Source organism: Penicillium samsonianum (assembly GCF_028829775.1).
Source record: "Penicillium samsonianum strain IBT 33392 chromosome Unknown utg000005l_segment0_segment0, whole genome shotgun sequence".
NCBI classification, from domain to species: domain Eukaryota; kingdom Fungi; phylum Ascomycota; class Eurotiomycetes; order Eurotiales; family Aspergillaceae; genus Penicillium; species Penicillium samsonianum.
Genome location: NW_026643263.1, coordinates 3,036,045 through 3,059,112, shown reverse-complemented (window position 1 = coordinate 3,059,112; position 23,068 = coordinate 3,036,045). Strand labels below are relative to the sequence as shown.

General features: G+C 49.4%; 6 protein-coding genes across 6 annotated transcripts; 4 read left to right on the top strand and 2 right to left on the bottom strand.

Moving 5' to 3' along the window:
• Positions 1-386: 386 nt before the first annotated feature.
• N7471_010050 (uncharacterized protein) lies at positions 387-2,008 on the top strand (the record flags this gene model as incomplete). Its single annotated transcript, XM_057282769.1, has 4 exons — positions 387-602; positions 668-802; positions 854-1,127; positions 1,188-2,008. The coding sequence occupies 4 exons, from the start codon at positions 387-389 to the stop codon at positions 2,006-2,008; spliced, it is 1,446 nt and encodes a 481-aa protein (XP_057133652.1).
• A 150-nt stretch (positions 2,009-2,158) lies between these two features.
• On the bottom strand, positions 2,159-3,019 carry N7471_010049 (uncharacterized protein; the record flags this gene model as incomplete). The annotated part of the gene is made up of 1 exon (XM_057282768.1): positions 2,159-3,019. One exon carries the CDS (start codon positions 3,017-3,019, stop codon positions 2,159-2,161), a length of 861 nt encoding a protein of 286 aa, XP_057133651.1.
• Positions 3,020-3,595: 576 nt separating this feature from the next.
• On the bottom strand, positions 3,596-6,255 carry N7471_010048 (putative C6 finger domain protein; the record flags this gene model as incomplete). The annotated part of the gene is made up of 5 exons (XM_057282767.1): positions 3,596-4,473; positions 4,532-5,121; positions 5,180-5,623; positions 5,678-5,790; positions 5,857-6,255. The coding sequence occupies 5 exons, from the start codon at positions 6,253-6,255 to the stop codon at positions 3,596-3,598; spliced, it is 2,424 nt and encodes an 807-aa protein (XP_057133650.1).
• Positions 6,256-9,186: 2,931 nt separating this feature from the next.
• Positions 9,187-11,300, top strand: N7471_010047 (copper fist DNA-binding domain-containing protein; the record flags this gene model as incomplete). The annotated part of the gene is made up of 2 exons (XM_057282766.1): positions 9,187-9,774; positions 9,829-11,300. The coding sequence occupies exons 1-2, from the start codon at positions 9,699-9,701 to the stop codon at positions 11,298-11,300; spliced, it is 1,548 nt and encodes a 515-aa protein (XP_057133649.1). The 5' UTR covers positions 9,187-9,698.
• Positions 11,301-13,589: 2,289 nt separating this feature from the next.
• Positions 13,590-19,870, top strand: N7471_010046 (NACHT domain protein; the record flags this gene model as incomplete). The annotated part of the gene is made up of 4 exons (XM_057282765.1): positions 13,590-14,027; positions 14,086-14,419; positions 14,479-14,754; positions 14,811-19,870. The coding sequence occupies 4 exons, from the start codon at positions 13,590-13,592 to the stop codon at positions 19,868-19,870; spliced, it is 6,108 nt and encodes a 2,035-aa protein (XP_057133648.1).
• A 1,812-nt stretch (positions 19,871-21,682) lies between these two features.
• N7471_010045 (endonuclease/exonuclease/phosphatase family protein) lies at positions 21,683-22,720 on the top strand (the record flags this gene model as incomplete). Its single annotated transcript, XM_057282764.1, has 1 exon — positions 21,683-22,720. One exon carries the CDS (start codon positions 21,683-21,685, stop codon positions 22,718-22,720), a length of 1,038 nt encoding a protein of 345 aa, XP_057133647.1.
• Between the last annotated feature and the right edge of the window lie 348 nt (positions 22,721-23,068).

The following is a 23,068-nucleotide window of genomic DNA, read 5'->3' as shown; positions in this document are numbered from 1 at the left end:
TCCAGTCCTGGTTTACTTTTTTTTTAGTTTGAAATGGTTCAATCAAAAAACATGACAATTTTGATTGATGGGCTTGGTCAGGTACATACATGTAGAGCATTCCTAGAGGGACTCAGTCATACATGACTTCTAAGTGTTTAATATTTTGAAATGAAACACAAGGTACACATTAGATTTGCTACATCATGATTTAGTTACCCTCTAGTTAAAAATAATAATGGGGTGGGCAATGCTAATTATCAGTGGGAGTGCTTACAGAGTGCTCTCTCAACCTCGCCCTCACCACGAACATCATTCCACTAGGCACCACGCTCATTCTTCATCTATATTTATCCATGGATGTCTTCTAAACGCTCGCTGTTTGTTAATTGCTATCGCTCTATAAGATGCAGCATCTGCAGCTACCCATCCCTCCCCACGTCCTTCGTCTAGCCATTGCCAAGTTCTCCCATACGACCACTGCCATGGATCATGTCGGTCCACTGACCTGGAATCATGTTCCTGGGAATGGAGACCTGGCTTGCATCTTTGAGAAGTTCCTCGATTCTGGGTCTGTTTCATCGAGAATGATCCAGAAAGTGGTTCAAGGTGATGGCATCCTGGTACACACTCTCACGTATGAAGCTTGACAGCCAGCAATGCTGAACATCTGGGTCATCCAATTTAGGAGCAGCTTGATCTTGTATTCTTCACTCGCATGGCAAGGATGCAGTCGCAGCTCATTCCACCCCCAAGGTCACACTTTGCTGTCGTTGTAAAGTCGCCTTGTCTTGCAGTCAAGTATCCTCATGGTGGAACACATGTGTGTATATTCTGTACTAGACATAACTTCGGGCAGTGATTCCTAAAAAAGCTCTCTTTGGCTCTCCAGATTCGTCGGTTTCAGATCAAGTTCACCACAGAGCGTGACTACTTCACGGCCTTGGCTCTTCTGGGCGAAATCAACTGTCCATTGACAGAAGGCAAAATACCAGTTCCAGCAATTCAACGATTTCCTTCGGTGTCATCATGGACATCAGGGCATCTCTCTTCCATTGCCCCCAGAACTACAAACACAGCAGCAACTTCAACCGGCAGCAATGGGGTCCGCTTTTACCCCACGGGAGCGTTAGGGTCTGGAAGGACAAGTATGTAGTGATTTCCCTGACCTCCGCTCGATCAGCTGTCTCACATTTTCGCTTTGGTAGCACCCATTCGAGCATCATCTCCCGCGAGCACTATTTCACACCCTATGTCCAGATTGGGCCCTATGCCAGCTCCCAACCCCCCACCCCAAAGCATGGAACTGGTAGATTTGCCTCAACCACTGCATGCATCTGCTCTCACACACACGTCAAACAAAGAACCCGAGCTACCAAGCTCTCAGCTTTCCACCATATCTGCAATCCATGACGTCGACCAGCTAAACCAGATGCTCCCTCCCAAGCGAGACCTGCCCTTCTCAAAGCCAACAGCAAAGAAACCGCGCGCTGCAAGCTTGACTCGAACAACGCAAAAGCAACCCCAGTCAGCTCCGTCGCCAAGTTCTCCACCCACTGAACCAACCAAGGATCCAGAACCTCGTCCACGTCGTCTAGTGGTCGAGCCTAATACTGATTCTGGTTTGCCCGACTCCGGTTCGCAACTCTTATCCCAAACAAATCCTTGCCCCGAGCCGAGCCAGCCATTATTGCTTTATGAAGAGCCTCCTGCTTCGAAAAACACAGCTCCTATCTGCAAATCCGCCGAACATATGAGATGCCAAATACCCAGCGTTCAGAACACATCGCACACACAAGATAATCAAACTAAGTCGAACTCCAACCACAACCCGGCCAGCAAGCCAAACGATAAACCACCAGCCATGGCAGAAGACCACCTTGCGGGGTATCTATCTTCACCAACGGCTGAGCGAATTGTCTTTCTCGAGAACTGGATGTGCGAGTTGATCGACGATGACAGCTTCATGACTCTATGCGAGGACGTGGATGGAACATGGAGGCGGTTTGCATTCGGACAAAGGCAGTGAGGGATGATGGACTGCTATTCACTTGTTCTATGGAATGCTCTATCTTATTTTACTAGGTTATATCTTATCGTATCATATCATATCATGCCATATGGAAGAATGCGACTCCAGATATTTATTTTGCAATTGAAAACCTAACACAGGGGAAGGTCAAGCCACAAACTGGAAAGGTGACGCATCATCGATGTCTTCAACGCGGTGTACCTCTGCATAACTACCTTTGAGAACATTGACTTTATAGTAGAAAATGCCATCATTCAAAACAAACATGCTGGGCAGGCCCTTCGGAACCAAACAAAAGCCCTCTTGCGGCTCGGAACTATATCCAATAGTGTAATGGAGCATGCAACGGGAACATCGATCGAACTTAGTATGTTGCTTGCAGTTTTCGTCCAGGTACGCGGCAACGCTAGATTCCATCATAACGACCAGATATTTACCATCATTGGAGCGGATCCGTGTCTTCCCGTCATGTTTGGAGAGCTGAAAGCACATCCCATCACTGTATGGATTGCCACCAAAATACAGCTTGGTTTCGAACTCCCCAGCATCACCTAACCAGAGACTGTCGCCGTTGATGGGATATAAGGAAAACCATTTATCAGGGTGGTAGAGATCAACCCCGTCAGCGGAAATAGGATTGCCCGTATCAATGACAGGATTGGAAATTGACGGGGGGATGGGGGGTTCAGCATCCCCGTAGTCCCCCTGTGGGTCAAGTTGGACTTTGACAGCATCATTAAACTGGTCCGTCCACTGCCCGTCCTGAGTTAGGTACTGCGACCCATTGCGGATGTAGAATACATCTCCTTCATAGTCGGGATAGTCGGTAAGAACGCCAACATATGTGCGATTATGAATTATCGTTTCTCCGTCGTCAGCAAGGTAAAACAAAGTACCACGGGCATGGTAATCTCTGCATATCTCGAAGTTGCTGCCATGATAGTGGATAGCAAGATATTGGCCAGTGACGATAAATCTGAATGGCCTATCAAACCCTTCATCCTCCATGCTAGGAACTTCGATACTAGAGAGAACTGTCCAAGATCAGCTCAGCTGTTTAACCCATCGATGTAGTGTTTATACGGGGAGGCCAAAGCAAAGAGGATAGTGGCGTGGTCATAAGGAGGGAAACCTTACTATCGAGGCTTTTCTGTCAGCCTAGCACTAGATGGCCCCTGGTAAAAGTGGCAGGCAGTCTGTAGTGAAACACCAGCGAGATGCAGGAGAGACCTCGGGAAGTGTCCAACTCGTCTTGTTTGTTGAGTTTGCATCAAGCCTCCAGTTAGGAAGTCAGAAGGAAATTTCGAGGCACTAACTAAATTGGAAAGGCAAAGCCATCTCGGCCTGAAATTCGATACATATGTCATATATAAACTATTTCATTCGAGGGCTAAATAACCTCTTCCCAACCGAGGCAATACTACAGCATAAGATATAAGAGACAAATTTGAGCCATAAAGAAGCCCAGCCAACGCAAATATTACATAGCGAGAAACAATTTCTGACGGGGGCCCCTTTATTCAGACAAAAACCAGAGAACAGAAAGATTAAGCGGAGAAGACGGGACTTGAGCGCAAAGCAAACTCAACGTGTGCGACGGTAGATCAACCCAGAGAAGACGTTCAAATAGCCCTCCTTAGTGAGCATAGTGAAGTCAACAACAACACGACCCGACCCGCCCTGCGACTGGGTCAACTGAGGAGCAAGATTCTGCTCTGCTTCGCCGTGCTCATTCGAAAGCCCCGGCGGGGGCGTGGACGGCGCATTCTGGCCAACAGAGCCCTCAGCGCCGACAGCAAGATCAGCAAGGTGCTGGAGAGAACGCTGCTCATTGGGGCCCATTACAGGCTGCTGGGACTTGGCGAGACCGCCGATCTCAGCTTCCTGTAGCTGGCTCTCCTGGGACTTGATACGGCGCCACTCAAGGAAGATGCGGATCTTGGCGTCCCATTCCGGGGTGCCGAAGATATTGTCGAACTCGGACCCCTCTGCTGCGCGCTTAGAGCGGCGGTCGAGGATCTCTTCGACTTTTTCGAGGGTGGCCCAGCATTCGTTTGCGTGTTCTGGGAGAACGGTCGCCTCGAGAAGAGTCATTGAGGCGAGGGCTAGACTGTGCAGATCGAAGGGTGATGGGAGTCGGGATTGCATGGTTGACTTGTGCATCTCGTTGATTACCTCCTGTGCGCAGAAGATGATCTCGTACGGGCTATATACGAAGACGTGGCGCTTGATGAGCAAACGGACGGTCCAGTAGAGTTGTGCTTGGAGACTTTCGTAAAGTGGGCGAGTGGTAGAGTTCTCGGGTAGCTCGTGGATCTGGAATATGTCCTCCATCTCCGCTAGACGCTCCAGGGACGAGACTAGGTTCGCGCCGATGATACGGCCCAAGCCGGAGTTAGTCTGGCAAACGTTGTGGTCGACATTAGCCAAAGTGACCATCTCCGAGAGGAATGTCGAGTAAGCTGTCGCGAAAAGAGTCAGTGAAACAGCACAATTGCAAAAAAAGGAAGACCAACATACAGGCAATTCCGGTTGTGATTTGACCAACGACCCTTTCATCTTCACGGCCGCCGATCTCGTGACCCCCCAGAACGGTGGCGTCTGCCACACTTATAGCGTACCACCGGGCCAAGATGACCAAAGACACCCAGTTGCGCCGGGTGAGATTGGCATCCGAGTCAACATCAGGATCCACAGATCGCTTGTTCTTCAGCTGGCCTTGGCTCTTGGCCAAATCGTATCCGAGCTTGTTAGCGGCTTGGACTAGGCTGGCCTTAGGGACACCATCTTTCAGAACGAAATTATCCGGCCCACGAGTGTCACAGTCGATGATCATCAGCAAAAGAGACTGAAGCCAGATAAGGTTGACCGGGGTCGTGTGGACAATCAATGGCTGGCGGGTGTGGAACATGAGGAGATCCTGAGCATTATCAAATCCATTAATCTTCTCAAAACTTCCCGCCACGCGAGACATGTCAGTTCGAGTAACGCTATACAACGCATGGCAGAAAATTTCCTGTGCCTCGCGATTGCATTGGTGCAAAAGCTCCAATGTTCGCTCCTTGGTGTGGGGAAGAATCGGCAGAAGGGTGTGGATCTTCTGATAGTAACTGCAATCTGGTGTTAGGTGGGTTTCTCATAATTACGAGGGTTGCTCATTGTACTTACGCATCAAGAGCTCCTTCATCCAGAGTCACTGGGGTCATGTCATCATCACCTTCATGCTTTGGCAAATCTGTCATCTCAAGGCCGCTGGGGAGATCATTCTCATGGCCCGTCGGGTTCCAGAATAGATTACCAGGCTTCGGTGCGCTACCGCTGGCGACGGCTGGGTTGTACGGGTCTGCCGCTGTCTCAGACGCGTCGAAGGCATTCTGCGATACGCGGGCGTTGAAAGAAGGTTGTGCAAACGAGGAACTAGGAAGACCTTCGAAGACCGAGTAAGTCCTCTTGCGATTGCCTGAGGTCGATTCCACCGGCGATGCGAAATCCTGGTACCCTCTCGGTAGCGAGACCTCGTTCATGGACTGGTATGGCACGTCAGGCTGGACGATCCCTGGTTGCATCTGGTTCTCCAGAGTATGGAGTCGCTCGGCGAGTTCTTTGATATAACTGTGTCTCTGTCAGCGCTAACGATTCTCGCAGTGGCGCATTTGTTGTTCCTACCCTTTACTGGGGCCGCGTTTCATCGGGACGCGACTGAACTGGCACACAACGCCGAGGCGTCTGCAGTTAGAGCATGTTTCAAGGCCAGTTTCCGAGCTCGCATCGCATCGAACCTATAAAAGAAAACGCGTCTTAGCTTCGTGGTTCGCAATCGCGTTCGAGGGGAGTTGTTATCCTACTTTCTTTCGCCGGCACTCGTCGCAAGCCCTTGAGATCTTTGATCGTTTGCGCGCACTCTGTTCGCCATAGCTCAAGTCGTGATTAGGGTCAACGCCGACCTGTTGACTCGGAGGGAACTGGAGCATGTGCTGGTGCTGGTGTTGGTCCTCCGAAGAAGTTCGACCCATGTCGGCAGCATTAGAGGAACCTAACACCATAGACTGGCCATGATGAACACCGTTGTTTGTTTCGCCAAGACCTGGACCAGAGGCATCGCGTGAAAGTTCCGCGGAAAGCAGTTCGTCGGTGGTCATTTGGCGGTTGCCATAATACGAGGGCACGCCCTGGGCCATCTGCGCACCGTTGGGAGACGGGTAAGAGGGCGCCGGAGGCATGTCAGACTGCTCGCGAGGGTTCATTGCGTGAGATAAGACCGAAAACCTCACGGGAAATGATGGGTTGTGGGCAAAGCGGGCCTCCGGGGGATGGGGGGAAGATAGTGTAGGACGCGAAGTGCAAGTGGTGAAGTTTTAACTAAAATTTCGCGGGGAGGGATTTTCAAGGGGGCTAGCGCCGAGAGCGCCGCATTAAGCAACAACATTTGTACGGAGGATTCATTGGAATTAGATATTATTTTGAAGCTATATACAGTTGTTTACTTCCCCGAGTCTTTTTTGGATGATCGCACGGAGGACGGCCTTTCGTTTCTGCGTGTCGAACGGATTAATACTATTTCCCCTTCGGCTTCGGATGAACTACCACGTACGATCGCTAGTTAGCATGTACCTAACACCCATACCAGTGCCGCTACTTTATAAGGGCGCTCAACGTCCTGTTCTCTGTCCTAGTGAGAATCAATCATGCTTTCAAGCCGGCAAATGACATCGGTCTATTCAGTGACAATGCTTTGTATGTGCTGAGATTATTTTCACCCTTCCCGAGATCACCTGACCTAGAGTCGCAGATGATGTTCTTTCATCCCTAGTAGTAGTGCTAATGGTTAAGCTCATCTTTTTTTGAGAAGCCAGTAGTACTAGACTTTGATTGATCTACGCACTCCCGTTCAGTGCGTATCTTATTGTCCCTATGTTGTTATATCTAAATCCTAGGGTCTTCGATGCCGACATAACAGGACATGATCTTCCGGTATTAGCCGCGGAAATATCCAAGAACTACTCAACTTCTATCGGACAACTAGTCTGAGGAAGTTATAAATTATTTAGTCAACTTCCTGAACCCAGCTATTCCAGGCTGATGCCAACGGTGGTGTATTCACGTCCACGAATTAAGTTAAGAGATACCATTATTCATTTTCCCTGATTATACATAGAAAAGTTGTCTGCATAAAGTATGATTTTTTTTCCCACCTTTTCCTGCCGTCTAGCTCACAAACTGAGAAGGGGGAGACAATATCTATGAAAACAGACGTCTGAAAAGACTAACTGAGAAGAATCTGAACAGACCACCAAAACAGACCACCCAAAAACACATCAAAAAGACCATCTGAGAAGACTGCCAAAAAAGACTTGACACGGCCGCATAAGCGGCCGACTATTCTTGTATAAAATCAACCAAAGCTTTGATTAAATATACGGCCTTATCGATGCTAAATGGAGGGCCCCACCTTTAATAATCTCGTTGGCGCGTAGTCCGATGGATGTCTCATATTTGGTAGTATTATTCCTTAGATCAGATTGACGCTGTTCTTTTCAGGCATATTTCAATAACAAGCTATGTGCTAGTTGATATTCAAGATAGAGAGGGTCAAGTGAGCACCGTCTTTTGCATACATAAACGAGAATTCTTGGCTTTGGTCTGAGAAAACTGGTAGAAATTATCTAGAGAGGTGGCTATACTCCGTAGATCACCAAGGTATAAGTTCACTTCAGCCCCAAATCCATTTGAAATTTATCACGATATGGCTTCCACCTACATCATATATACTTGGATATAACTTACAAGCCTGGTTTTCAATCAAATAGATTAACCTTGGAACATAGAGAAAAATGGAAAAGACCATGTGACTCCTTTGTACCTTAATTGGTGAATATGCCAAAGACTACTCCGTACAATATATATAATTTAACCCCAGGTAACCTTGGAATGGAGTCCGGAGTACGTAAGATGAACCAAATACTCCAGAATCCACAGCCAAGACCACAGCCAAGATAGCGATTGGTGACAGAAGATGCAGATCAGGGCCCCAAACTCTCTCTGCAGGCCGCCCGAAGCAGGAACACTGACGCCATCGGCCCACTTCGGCGCTATGGCATGCATTTGGTATTGTACTTGTATGTATTGGTAACATGTACTATTAAGTAACTTTTGATGCACACTTACGTGGACTCCTTCCACTGGATGCTTTTGCCTTTTTATTTTTCTTTCTCTTTTCTATCATTTTCCATTTCCAGATGTCTGCGCCAAGGACCTGTCATTAGTCACTTTCCTAAGAAATACCAACCTATGAACCATTTGGGGAAACTTGCAGGGATTATGGAATGTTCTTTGCTCATCTATCTGAAGCGCTGACACCCCTGAAACATTATCTCCCATAATAGATTCAGCCCCAGCAACCAGGGTGGCGTAGCACAAAGGAACACAATATTCCTATATATACGGAGTAGGTAGTATGAGTGTCAAGGTCGGGATGTGCGGCCCCAGATTTTAGATCCATATTTTTCTAGTGGGGTGAGTTCGTCAAGGCTTGACTTCGCCAATTTTGTAGGGGAAGTTCCATGCAGTGGCCACGGGTTCGTTGCCACCACCAGTTGGTTGTTCCACGTACTATATACACACGGTTGGGGCTGCCAGTTTGGGCATTAAAAAAAGTCAAAAATTTAAAATGGAGAAAAAGGAAGGGGAAAAAAGGGGGGGAAAGAGGGAAAGAAAAGAAAAACTAGCCGATAAAAAGAAGCAAAACTAAATCCAAATTCTCACGATGTGCGTTGGACAACCCTAACCAGCGATGGTTCCTATAAGTGGAGCCCCAAGGACTGGGAAGAATTCAAGGGTTTGTTTTTTAGTCAAAGAACCTTGGAAACATAGAATGTTTAGTAATTGTACAAATTATTCACTACATATTAGCCAATTGCTACGGGAATATTTAGTAATAAGTACAGTTACATATGTATTGACTACTATTAACCACTGTGCAATTGCTATATATGCATGTAAAATCATTACAACCAAATCCAGTAAATTAAAGCAGTCAAGGCCCAGTAAAAGCCCAGTAAAAGTACGATACAAGTTATCCATGTACATATACGGCCACCCACAAAGACCAGTGGCGCAGCGAAAATCCTCGTTCCATACCCCGTTATTAACGGCTGCTGCCCGCCCTCCTTCCTCTCCTCTTTTTTCTTCCTCATTGCGTGTCCAACGTCTTCTTTTATCGAACGCTTTTTATCTTGGCCGCCACTACCGGTACTTGGTGTCCTGTCTAACGGCCGGCGCCAAACGGTGCGTAGGCTTGGTCCCCCTCTCCCCTCTCTCTCTCTCTCTTACTCTCCGATCCCTGACCACCCTCCTCCTCTACCTCGCGCCTGAGATACCCTTTGGATTTTCGATTTCTTTCTGCTTTCTGTTCCAATCAAAGACAGTGCAGTGGCTCTCAACGGCATTTTACACTGCTAGTCCGGCGTTCTGTGAACTCCTCCGCCGCATTGGGACCTTCGACTATACGATTATACCCTTTTGTTCATTTTGTTCTACTCGGCCCGACCTCTCGAAGGAGCCGCTTCCAATCGCCTTGACGGCTTGATATCTCGGTCTCTTCAACCGATCTCTTTTATTTCAATACTCGGATTTTCTCCGATATCCTTCGCGAATCATCGCATGTGTACCTCCCAGTAACACCGCAGCGATGCTCATCGATGGTGAAAAGTATGCTTGTGAGGCTTGCGTCCGGGGTCACCGAGTCAGCAGCTGTCACCACAGTGGTATGCCAATTTTACATTGTTTCAACAATGAATATCTATGCTAATTTCCCTTAGACCGCCAATTGACCCACATCAACAAAAAAGGCCGCCCAGTCTCTCAATGTACTCACTGCCGCGGCCTACGCAAGTCTCGGACAACCCACACCCAGTGTGATTGCGGTGAAAAGAAAAAGAAGGAAGACTGCCATACCGGCATTCCCCATGGCCGCTGTGGTTGCTGTCATGGCCAGCGCTGCATTTGTGCACTCAAAAAGGAACACCTCGATACTGTGCCTGAAACCGGTCTTCCCTTCTCTCCGCCCCCGCTTACGACTGAGACCCCACGGAAACCCCCTCTTACGTCTACCAAATCTGAATCGACGCTCACGATTTTCCGCGACGGTCATCATAAACCCGCCCACAAGCATAATGACATGGCCCACAAATGTGGATTGCCTTATACGATCCCGCGATCGCATACCATCCACCACCCAACCGACTTACCCCGTCGGTCGGTGGATCATTTGCCGCTAGGCCAGTCGACCTTTATCAAGGAACCTCTTACCCTGTCCGAATTTCCTACATCACAACAGACGTCGCAAAATGGTTCTCCCAACAGCGCGCATGTTTCGGGCGCCGAAGACGATTTGAATCCCGCTCCTCTCGATCACTCGTACCTCGACAATTTCGTCACGCCAACACCTCACGCCCCATCATTAGACCGATCCCATGATGCGTTGTCAAACCCAATATCTGCCCCTGCAACCATGGACAAATTCCCTCTGGAGCAGATTGTCACCAGTGTTCCTCCACTTGACGTCTCCTCTTTCGCCTCCTTCCCGACCACGAGCACCAATTCTCCGATCACCTCCATGGCATTCCAAGAACATTACCAAGAATGTTATTTCACTTCTCCAGACTCCGACATGCCCCTAGGGTCTGCTGGCATCGGTGCTCCCTCGGTCGACTGGTCAAGTTTCCCTCTATACTCCGACGTTCCTGCTGCAGCCAGTACGCAAGCTCCTTCATATGCTAGCTTTGATTACACCGGATATCCCTCGGGTCTTCCACCGCCATCATCGTCCGGAGACATTTCCGAGGCTGACGAGTTTGGACCGCTTCCAGGTTTGGGCCATGCTAGCAATGACATGCATGATCTGCACAGCGTGAGCGAAGCGTCTGACATGGACCATCTCCGCGTCAGCTCTGCATCCTCATTGGCTGGTCTACCTCAGACGCATCTCTTGTCATCCAATGAGCTGGACTCGATCAACATCGATGACTTCCTTAAGTCGACTAATGAGTCTACCGCTGCGCTCGAGCACCAGCTGCAAGCCAGCATGAGCGTGGAGCCAAAACCAGCCCCTGCGCAGGATATCTACACCATGTCGCAGATACCAGTGTACAAGCCCATGACGTCGGCCCCGATTACCAGCGCTCCCTCACCGCCGCCGGACTCTGTTCCTATATGGCCTAGCGGTCTCTTTGATACTACTTCCACCCCACCCATGGACGACAACTTCTTCCAACAACCCTGGGCCCAGTAACAAACAGTGCTGCTTGTTGTTTATCCTTGCTTATATTCTCTTCCTCCTATACTTCTTTTGTCCTGGGGCTTGCTCTCTTGCGGCAATCTACCACCACCTCCACACCGTCTTCATGACCATGATGAGAGATGATGATAAATGCCTAATTTGTCTTGTTCCATTAGCCTAGATTCCTTCCGTGATAGCCATTCAATATAGAGGGGTTTGCGATTTGGACACTTACACGTGCCTGTACATTCTCTTGCTTTTTGCTTCCGTACATGCGCTTTATTTCCTCGCGTGAATTCTCGCTAATGTATAGGATTTCTTTTTTTCTTTTTTCTTTTGGTCTCTTTTTACATGTACAATGAATGACTCGGATAGTACTTCTCTATACACTCGCTTCCGGACAACGATACCCAGATTCACGCACAGTGCGGATCGCTACAGACCCCGACATTTGCCTTTGGATGTCTATCACCGTGCAACCCTTATTTTATTATACAGGGCAACACAGAACGCTAGCTGATATACCCCAAGCCGGTGATATCACTAATCAGCAATTACCTATCAACTAGGCAAAGCAGTTTAATACCAAATAAACTACTCCGTGTATTTCATCAAGTACACTAGTAATAATCACCCGGAGTCGATCTAATGCAAAGAGGATCCTGTTCAGGCAGCGGGATGTAGCGGTGAGAGAAAGTTCAAGCTACACCCACAGTGGCACTCAGCTGCCTCATCGGCATATCGACTCATCGCTTGGTCAGGTTAAAGTGTCTTCGGCCCTGGAGGTTGCCTTCTTGCCCTAAGTACCCAATGATCCAGTTGCAAACCGATCCTTTACTCCGAAACGCTAGCTACGCGATCTTTCCCCAGTAGCACTACTAGGGAGACAAAAAGTCTCTTGCAAATTGTACAGCGAAGCGAGGATCCATTCTATGCCCAAGACTTGGAAAACCGGGCAGCAGAGCAGGGCTGGCAGGAGGAAATTATTCCATCGCTTGATGGCCCGCGAGCGACTCTGGAGATCGATCTCGAGCCAACAACGAACGTAGTCTGTAATGTTGTTAGACCATCGGAGATGGATGATGACTATGGCTTCGGCGGTATCTACGATGGTGGACAACCGCACCCAGGACAAGTAGAGAGGTCAAACACAACCTTAATTCCCCGTCGACTCTTGGTGTCCCGGATTTGGAAGGCTATAAAGGCGGTATAGTGGGGGTCCACGGGTATTCTTTGTGAACACCTAGCCAATAGTTTTATCTTCAACCAATGAACAATTCTTTGGCCTTCGGGCCCCATCCATTTCTTTGCTATATGTCAAATCTAGACAGGCAATTCCATGTCTCAACCAAAGTCATTTTATTCAAATTGTGCTACCATTCTGGATGGCCCACTATAGCGTCATCTTCGCCCCATTTCTATTTGATTGTGTGCCACCTTAGACCTACGATACAACTAATTGTCAATGATTCAGAGCTGAGCTTAAAACATTACTTGGCTTAGTTCGTTGTTGACTAAAACTTTCCTACTTGAAAGCACGAACTGCCAGATTACTCGTTTGGTACAGACTAGTGGGTGCTTCAGCATTGATTACATTACTTTATGTACTTTTCGTATCCATGTCGGTGATTTGTTGGAAAATATCCTATCTATACTATGGGTTTATGGAGATCCCTATGGATGTGGATCTGAACAGTCCTGCATCGATCTACATCACATCCTGGATGGATCCATGGTTGCTCTTATGTCGCTTCCAATTCATACAGAACAAAGAATGCAACCTTACAACAATCAACCACGGAAGAACAGGGCTCAGCGGATACCTAGGTAGAATTACAGGCTTCGTTTTGTTAGGAACGGCCCGGAAACCTTAAATCTATCCAGAGAAAGGTTCTTGAGGGTTTCGGCTACACACCTGCTCTGCTTGCAGCTATTTCTTGCGTGCACATGATTTCATTGCATGAAAGGCACCCAATGATCCATACGGAGTCGCGCGGTCGGTGCGCTGCCGGGACCAAATGATGATATTATCAGTGGCCCAAATACGATATTCCCATGGACATGCTATAGCTCTCGGCTCGGCTCCTGCTGGGTTGGAACTGCTTCATATTGACGTCGTGGACTTTGCAGCACAAGATGGCACGGCATTATGGGGACGAGATGGTGGAGTAAGAGTACAAGGAAGAGGAGCTCCTTCTCTAGACCGGGACTCAAAAGGTATTTCTCAGAATCCAAATTGGGCTTAATTATTGTCATATTTTCTAGCATCTTTGATATATGCAAAACAAAAAGGCAAAAGACATGGGTTCAGCGCTCCATGGTGTATCTCTGCCCTCCACTTCGCTGCTCGGTCTGCGGCCCACTTCAAAGATGGTAGAGCAGCACGCCGGCGTGGCCAGGGAGAAGAGTGTCAGTTATCAACACCAGCAAACCAATAGGAACCCCAGTGGAGAAGACACCACACTCGCCGATGTAGTCAACTCGCTTGCGCGTCGGGGCAGCGATGACCTTACGACCTCCCGGGTGTCCGATACTGACTATGCTACCCTGTTCGAGTGGATTCGGTGCGAGAGGATGAGGAAGCTACCGCCCGAAGGGAGCGGGTACGACAAGGCCCTTGTGTGGGCGGCCCTGTTCATTGAGCGTGTACATTCGTTTGATTTAGCGATTGAGCAATTTGCCGGGGACAGCCACCTCGCTGCCCAATTATCGTATGGATACTGTGCCAGCCTGCTCGAGGTGAGCAGAAGTCACAACCCCAAGCCCATAGTCGTTTTGACTGACCGCAAACGTGTAGTTGGGCGAGGAAAATGCCCTTGCCCTTATGGACCTATTTGGATTTTTCTACCGCTGCTCTTCTGGTCTCGGCAACCTTCTCGATCGTGCAGAGCTCTTTGTGGTCTCTTCAGATATCAAGGACCAGCTCATTCTTGCGTTAGCCGATCTAGTCACTCTCGTCGTCTGTGTGGCTACGCACTTTCATCGGTCGCTCCTTGCCTCGGAATCGGTGTCAATTAATATCTATAGCACCTTCCCCGGTCCGATCGACAGTTTTCGCGGTCGTTGTGAGCACATTTCAGATATTATGTGGCGTCATCAATTGACGCGAGAGGGCCTTGAAGGAGATAAAGGTAGAATCGCTCCCCAGCCCCCCAAAACCATCTGGTCCATTCTTATAACATCAATACAGCCGTCGGAATCAATACCCTGAAAGACTGGTTGCAGCCCGAAGACCCGGTGGTTGCCCATATCACTGAAGCCACGGCTCCCTCAGGCCAGAAGCGCGAGGAGGCCACTTGCATGTGGGTGAAGCCATATCTGATGCGCTTCTTAAAAGGCGAACAGCAGGTGCTTTCTATCGCCGGCAAGTCGGGCTCCGGCAAGACGGTTTTGTCGACTGTGATCAATGATTATCTGCAGTATCCCGTAAGAGGAACTAGATATATGTCAATATTGGCACCTATCGGTTAGTCTCATTGCCCTTAACCCCACCCCTTTACTCCCCCTAACGAGCCGAGATAGATGGTCGGATCCCTGCCAACACGACCCCGGGCGCCGTCGCCAAGACGATCATGTCGCAAATGTTTAGCAAGCGCATTGGCAACCTGCAGTTGTATCAAATCTTGGCCGAGGCTTACAACCAGAGCAAGCGGACTGTAGACGAAGAGTCGTACGACGATCTTCTATGGAATGCCCTGGGGCGTGCTCTCCAGACCAGTGGGGCGGGTGCTAGAGAGCTAGTTCTAGTCGTTGACGGCGTCGATGAGGCCAGCTGTGGGGAGACGACCCTGTCGCACCGGCTTCATGAAGCGGCATCCAAGTCCCCCAATGTGAAGCTGATTACACTCGCCTCCAATCCAGTGGACTCGGCCATCTCCCAGACGGTAGTGCGAGTCAGGCTAGGCTTAATCTTCGATGACATTGCCGCCGTCACCCGCAAACTCCTTCACCAGAGTCATGCGTACAACAACATGTCTGACGAGGACAAGGAGGTGACCGTGGCTCGGATAACGGAAGCATCGGACGGCTCCTTCCTTTGGGCCAAGCTGGCCGCCAAGCGAGTGCGCGATGAGCACCCGTCGAACGAGGCCGAGCTTTCCAAGTCCGTGGAAAGTATCGTCCGGGCAGGACATAAGGTCCCAGATCTGATCTCCCACACCTTACAGTCCAACCTGGATGAGGATACGAAGAAGATTTTGGTCTGGCTGGCCACTGCGAACCGTCCCCTCGCCCAGCAGGAACTGGCTGCTCTTCTCTCCACCCAGCCTGACAAGGCGGCCCTTGCCAAGTCTCGCGACATTGACCTCCCTCAGCTACTGAAGCCGGTCGCCTCCCTAGTCTTCTTCCACAACAACCTGGTCTATCCTAGGCACGCACAGGTGCGCACTGCTATCCTCGATGTATTATCGAAAGGGAAATTCCTTCCCGCGATCAAGGACAGGCATGTGGATTTTGCACAGAGACTCCTCCTGTACGCAAAGAAGACTGCGACCGATAGCCATGGGCCCTCCTTGGATCCGCTGAATGGGCGGGTGACAGAAGACCTATTGAAGAAACATCCTCTGTTGGACTTTGCGCTTCGTTACTGGACAGGCTATGCGAAAATTGCTTTTGGATGCACCACCAACCAAGAGATCACTATCGCAAGCAAGAGTTTGCGATCTGTTTTCCCCACAAGCTCCTCTGTGCCACTCCTGGAGATGACTCTGTGGGAAAGCAAGGCGACTCCGTTGCTTCGGTCCATTTATGAGATTCAGACAACCCTGTACCGCCAAATATTGAACAATAACCACCCAGCTACTCTGCAGGCCATAATCTGCCAGGCACTATTTTACCGACAGATCAGCAACAGCGTCCCTGCGGAGAGCAGTCGGATCTTTTACGAGGCGGCAACAATCAGCCAGAAGGTGTTATCTGTACGGCATCTCATCACTATGCAGATGGCCCAGTTCTTCCTGGACGCCACCGTTGATAAGATCACTGAGTCTAAGACGGAAGTTATGACGCGGCGCATCCAAATTCTCCAGCTGCTGGTGGAATGCCAGAAGGTTCACCACGGAGCGACAAGTAGTGTGGTCAAATCCACGTTGACGAAGTTGTCCGAGCACTATACTCTCACCAAGGAGGACCGCAAAGCACAGGAGATTAAGGAATCTCTGGAGGGGTCCTTCATCAATAGTACGACCCAGCGGAGGGGGTCTCTGCAGATGGACGAGTCATTGCTGGTCCACCTCCACGGCCCCAAACACAGGATGGCAGAGGCAACCACTACCCTGGATTTGACTGGGATAGAGGCGGACGAGTTGATCACATTTTCTTTTGACGTAAAGACCCTCCTTACCAAAGCCGAGAGACAGAGGGCAGAGGGTCACTTGGCGGACGCCGAACGCACCTACGTTGAGCTATGGCAGCAAACTAGCGAGGCATACCGGCTCAGTCACTCCACTGAGCACAAGGTCTCAATTCTGCGCACTGTACTCGAGTATTCTAAATACCTCAAAGGCCGGAAGAGGGACAATGAAGCAGCCTCTATCCTTGCCGGTGCTTGGGAAGAGTACGAGAAAACCACCTCCAGCGCGGAACCCTTGGTGTCCGAGTTGCTTGAGCTTGCTCAGGTCATGAAGTCCGTGGGACTGTCCGTGTTGGCCCTCGAAGTCTTCAAACACTGCGCACAAAGTACTAGCAGCCAGAGTGCCACCCACAAAGAAGTGGAAAGGCATATTCAGTCCACTTCTCGGGAACTGATATCTACAAACTCTCTGTTGACGGAGTCAGCCCTGAAGGAAATGGTTTATAATAGTTCATCCAGTGACCACCAAAATCTCACCATAGCGACCACATCGCTAGTCGAAATGTACCTGTCTCAACACCGGTGGCATGATGCCACAACCGTGTTGAAACGAGTGTTGCGAGATGTGTGGCCATCGTTGTTTGCGGCCTCGATCGAAAAGGTGGTCCTGCCATCAATTCATGTTGAGTACTGCGTTGATCTTGCAGAGCGCCTCGCTGGGTGCTACCGAACCCGCCGCCGCCTGGTAAAGGAAGAGAATATCCGGGCCCGGCTTTATAGTGCAGTTCGACGCGATCGGCAAGTGTGCGGAGATCAAATTTTGGAGCGAGTCACAGTGAATCTTCTTCGTCTATATGAGCGTACTTCTCAGGCCGACAAAGTTATCCACATCCACCAGGATATGCTGGATGATTATACCACGCGCTTCGGCGGGGAGCATCCCACTGTGATACAAAAGCTCTGGACCCTGGCCGAGCTGACAACCCCGCAACCCATCGCACTGGATTATTATCGCCAGATCGTCCAGATCCTGAGCAAGGACTCGGAAACCTGTCACCCGGATGCCTTTGAGCCGCTCCTGATCGTGGCGACGGAGCTCTTGAAGCAAAGTCGATACGCGGACGCGCTGAAACCCTGCCGGATGTTGTTCACTACCTTACAGAGCCCCCAGATCAGCCAGAAATTGCGGGATCCGGGCTTTGTCCAGACCATCTACCAACGATATGTTCATTGTCTGCGAATGACTCACAGTGACTCTACTACCATTCATGATGTGACGGTGCAATATCGCAAATCGTGCATTAGCCTCTTCGGTGCGAGCGCGTCGATCACCATACAGGCAACCAACACGTTGGCAAATATCTGCCAAGAATCCGAGCAATTTGAAGCGGAAGCGGTCCAGCTATACGAAGAGCTCTTGCAAATCAAATCCAGTGAAGTTGAAATCGACCATCAGGACATCCGTGCCACCTTGGATGCAATTTACGAGCAGCAGAGTGCCGCCTTCACTACTTCAAAGGTGGAAAACATGTCGACAAAGGAGCTACAGAAGTCTTTGTCCATTCGTACCCAACGACTGGCGTCCATCCGGTCCAGCTACGGATGGGCCCACGAGGGAGCCCTATCCCAGATGGAAGAGATCGTCTCACTCTATACCAAACAAGGGAAGTCACAGGCAGCTGTTTCCCTGCTACAGGAAGCAGCAATGCAAGTGCTATCGACCGAGACATTCTCTATCAAGCTGAATGCGGCGGCCAAGAGTATTGCATCTGGCTATATTGCAGCCGGTCAAATTCAAAAGGCCAAGGAGCTCTCAAACAAGATTTATTGTCATGTTATTACCAAGGATACCAAGGATCCCAGTGCTTTTGGCCTTGATCAGAGTTCAAAGGGGCGATCGGGCATTGCTTTCCTGGCTCAGTTCGAATACAGCATCCGGGAGTCCGAAGACAGCTCTACTACGTTGAACGAAATCTATGCCGCCCTGACCACGGAGTATATATATTTTGAACAGTTCCGGGAAGCCCTCAGCTCAAAGGCTGGCAAGCTCCAGGACACGGCGGCAACCGCGGCCCGTCTGCACGGCTTCTTGCTTAGCCGCGACCGTCAATCCAATGCCACTCAGGTGGCAGATCGGTATACCAGCTTCTTCCTGGCGACCGAGGGCTCCCGCCTGGATATCGGCCCTAACCAGGCTAAGGTCTTTATCAAGACGGTCCTAGAATATTTTAGCACCCATTCCTCGCACGACTTCATGCGTTCAGTGGCTATCGCTAGTTACAACCGCGCAGCCCAGCTGCTTCACTCCGAAGATTATCAGTCTGCCGGTCACATCGCATTGGCAGCGACGAAATACATTAATTCCCACCATGGCTACTCGTCCGATGCGACACTCAAGCTGGTGTTCAAGCTGGGCCTCCTCATGGCCGGCCGAGAGACTGACAAACGTCCAGCAGCCTCGGTCGAGAAGTACCTGCTGAGCGTGTCAGCGACGATTCTTCATGATACCCTGGGGGATTTCAAAAAGCACAACGTTGAGATCGCACAGCTGCATCTGGAACACGTCAATAGCTTGATCAAGGTTCTGGATGAGCAACAGGATTACCACACCATGGCCTGGGTTCTCACCTCGCTGTGGAACAGCCGGGACGCCTATCTGGCACAGCCACAGCATGCATATACGCTTGCGCTCGGGCGTATGCTCGTCATTACCCGCTATCTCATCAGCGATTACACCGCAGCTGTCCGGCTCGCGGAGGGTCTTGTCTACAACTGTGTTCGTGTCCATGGACCCCGCCATCCGAGTACGGTCGAGATGACCGTCCTTCTATCACAGATGTATACCAGCGTGGCTCAAGACTATCAAAGCCAGAAAGGTCGGCGTAAGCTGGCCTACCAGTACTATCGCAAGGCAGCCGCACTGCACGAGAATGCCTTGCATGTGTTCATTGACCCGTCCTCGGTACCTGCCAGCGATGTGGACATGGAGGTCCTCTCGGGAATCTCATCCCCTTCACCCGGCTGCAGTCCGGGCGAAAACGCGGAAGAAGGGAAGCATGTCCGACAGCATTTGCATATGCTCAAACTTGCAGTTGAACGCCTTGGGGATTGGCCCAAGGAATACTCCGAATATGAACGGCTTAATCATGATCTCTTTAGCACATTCGCGAATGACCTGCAAGGAGTGGATGGTGTCGACAAATGGAATTTGCAGTCGTTTGGGTCCGGTCAGGCTGAGGCCAGTGATGACCTTATCTCCTCTCACCACGAGCACCTGGCAATTCGTGTTTAAGAACGAACCGATCTACATTCAAAAGTTGGCTCTTTGTTACTTTTTTTGTCGTGGTTCTGTTTATTTATTCTTGTGATCTTGTCGCGTGCCAGTCTACTGATGCGTTCTGATTCAAATGATTCGATATCAGCCAACGGAAACTTCACATCTACTAAATTTGATTTTACCATTCAGAGTCACTAAAATGGGTGTTAAGTGGGTTCTACTGCCAAGATGCCTCCAATGGTGACCTGCTCTGTGCCTGCCTTTAACACAATGTGAGACACCCTAAAATAGAACCAAACAGTTCCATGCTCCATATCAGCTATGTACCTAACGTGCATACATACGTAATCTTCCCGTCTAGCTAGGGATCCCAACGCAACCACCCACATACATGCATGATGTACGTTGTACACACCGTGCAACAGGGAATCCCCCTGTAGCAGCGCCAACCTATAGCTAAGCATTAGCCAAGACAATGCAAGTCAAGGCTTGGAGCGTGGGGTAGGTGCGGTATTCGTCCGAAAATGTAGTCTGCGGTGTGACTACTCTATGCTGCACCTTGCTGTACGATTAGATCTTGTGTACGATCTGGAGGTCCTAGCAATACCGATGGCAGGTTACCGAATACATGGCGTAAGATGCGGTGAGTGGGTGGATTTGACTATGTATGCGCCTTGCATATGTATGGGTCTCGGGTTGGGGATGCATGTTGTACGGTGTACTTTGTATGTGTTGGGGACGTATGTCGGGAAAGGACGGATAGAGGTAGATTGCTTCTGAGGTCATAGGTTACAATCACTCAGCCGGTCGATGTTTATCTTTACGTTTATGTTCATCTTCATCGTTGTATTCCTTGTTTCTGTCTACCATGGAATGCTCACCGCTTCTTTGCATCTCTTGTATCACGGTACATGTCAGATTGAGGTATAATATGTATACTAATGTGCTCAATCCTTGTTGTTGGGATCAAATGCAGCTGACTACTAGCTCATCATGAGACTTCGGGACCATACAAGGATTCGAGTTCCGGTCTTAGCTCGCTTTTTGAACTAAGCATTTACCAAGCAGAAGGATCGCTGACCGTGCATATCTCTGATTAATTAAATAGTTTTGTATTATTGTAACATACGTATCAGGCTTCGTCATCAAACTACTGAGATCATCAGTCTGGTACGTCACTTTCTTGTGCTTCTCTCCTATTAGGGTTGTGGTGGGTCTGTACACTACTGTCCCCGAAATATATAGCTTGCCCAGCATCTTATCGTTATGATAATGTCAAAGAATAGCTTATTTGTATCAATAGAGCACAGAGAAGAACCGTTTTTTCCTGTGCATTATGGAGAGGTACTTTTAAGAAGTTTATAGAATAGCCAGTGGTGCTGTTAGTATGTGGTTGTTAGTACATGGTTTCTGTTATAAGTATGTACTACTATGGACATGAGCTGGTCGCGAGTTGTAGGAAAAGAATAGTTTACGATAGAATCGTTCGAAAATCAGCATGACTGATAGGGGAAAATGTATTATCGTCCAATGTGTTAATATGCCCAGAAGGGCCAGGATATGGGGATGAGTGTGGGGCCCCTCGCTCAAGATGTAGGATTGCCACTACAAAAAGCCAGACCTAAACTACATGTGTATGGATTTAATCATTGATTCATATCTCTTCCCAGTTATTCCTACATTAGGTAGACCCTTGTCACACTCGTTAGCCTGCCCGGGTGAGGCTGAATGCTTAACTAATCTTAAAACTAAGGTTGGAACCTCAAACCTTCCAAGGAAGGTGAATCTCACTAGGCAACCTTTGAAGTGATCAACGTCATTCTCACCATGGATATTTACGCACGTGTTCGATCAAGCATAATGTCCTGGAAAAAAGACACACCTCTTCCAACCGACGTACCAGAATCAAAATTCCAGTCCTGGAACCAGTTCGATCCCAACTCCCAGCAGTGGGATCCAGTGAGGGCAAATGAAAACGCAGAGCCACCACGTGCCGATGATACATCATCTACATCATCGGATCTAGTTCTCTTGACATGGAATATCGACGCATTATCAGAGCGGACGCAAGAACGCGTCCCAGAAATTCTCACATTCATCACCCAACTGGATTCCAAGCCAGACATCATATTTCTCCAAGAAGTCTCACAGCGGGCTCTGCGGCTGATTTTGAGCGACGAGCGTATTCGTGTATCGTGGTTCTCAAGCGAGCACGAGAACACGCCATGCAGACACTCGTTCACGACCATGACCTTGGTATCCAAGACACGGTTTGGATCGCGAGACAGCTCTGAGACATCCAGGTTTGCTCTAGGACCTGTTTGGAGAGTGGCCTTCCCTAGCCACTTTCGTAGAGATGTACTCTTTTGTGATCTCTTCTTTCCTTCCCCCACAGATGCTGCTTCTACTACCCGGGTACGCCTTGCGAACGTTCATCTCGATTCCCTGCCCATCAAACCTTCCCACCGGCCGCGGCAACTGTCCATTGTCTCCTCTTTTCTGCGTAGTGCAGGCCGTGGGCTTGTGGCTGGTGACTTCAACCCGGTTCTGGATGAAGATGCCGCCCTCATCGAAACCAATGGACTTACAGATGCCTGGACAGCCCTTTGTCCTGAAGAACCTGGGTATACATGGGGAGCGGATGGGAAGCAGCGATTCCCGCCAAATCGGATGGATAAAGTCGCGCTGCTCGGTCTCAAAGCGCGTGGAATTGAAATCCTCGAGGCTCAGCGAGTGCGCAAGTTGGATGGACAACAGGACGCTCAGTGTGATTCGAATATACCCGAGTTTCAGCAGACTCAGCACGAAGTCACACTCTGGAGCGATCACCACGGTTTGCTTTGCTCCTTTGCACTTGGAGAGTGAATGATATTCCCTGAACCTAATATTTGCACTTCATGTCACCTCTCTTCCCCCCCACCCCAAATACCTTCCAGCCGTCCCCTCTCTTCTCACTCGTCTACATCCAAGCAAATATGAAATCAGGGACAAGAACAGAAGGACGAAGATACAAGAACTTGTTAGGAATCAATGAAGCAGAATTTATTCTCTATAAAGGCAAACCGAGGTACGAAGTACCTATATCAAGCAGAACAAACGATGCAAATGTATACCACTATTCAAAATGCGATGCACAAGTGCCTGCGAAGAGTACCCAAAAATGAGAACCGAAAGTAGCAAGCCCAATAGAGTCAGTAGTCTATGAGGTATCAT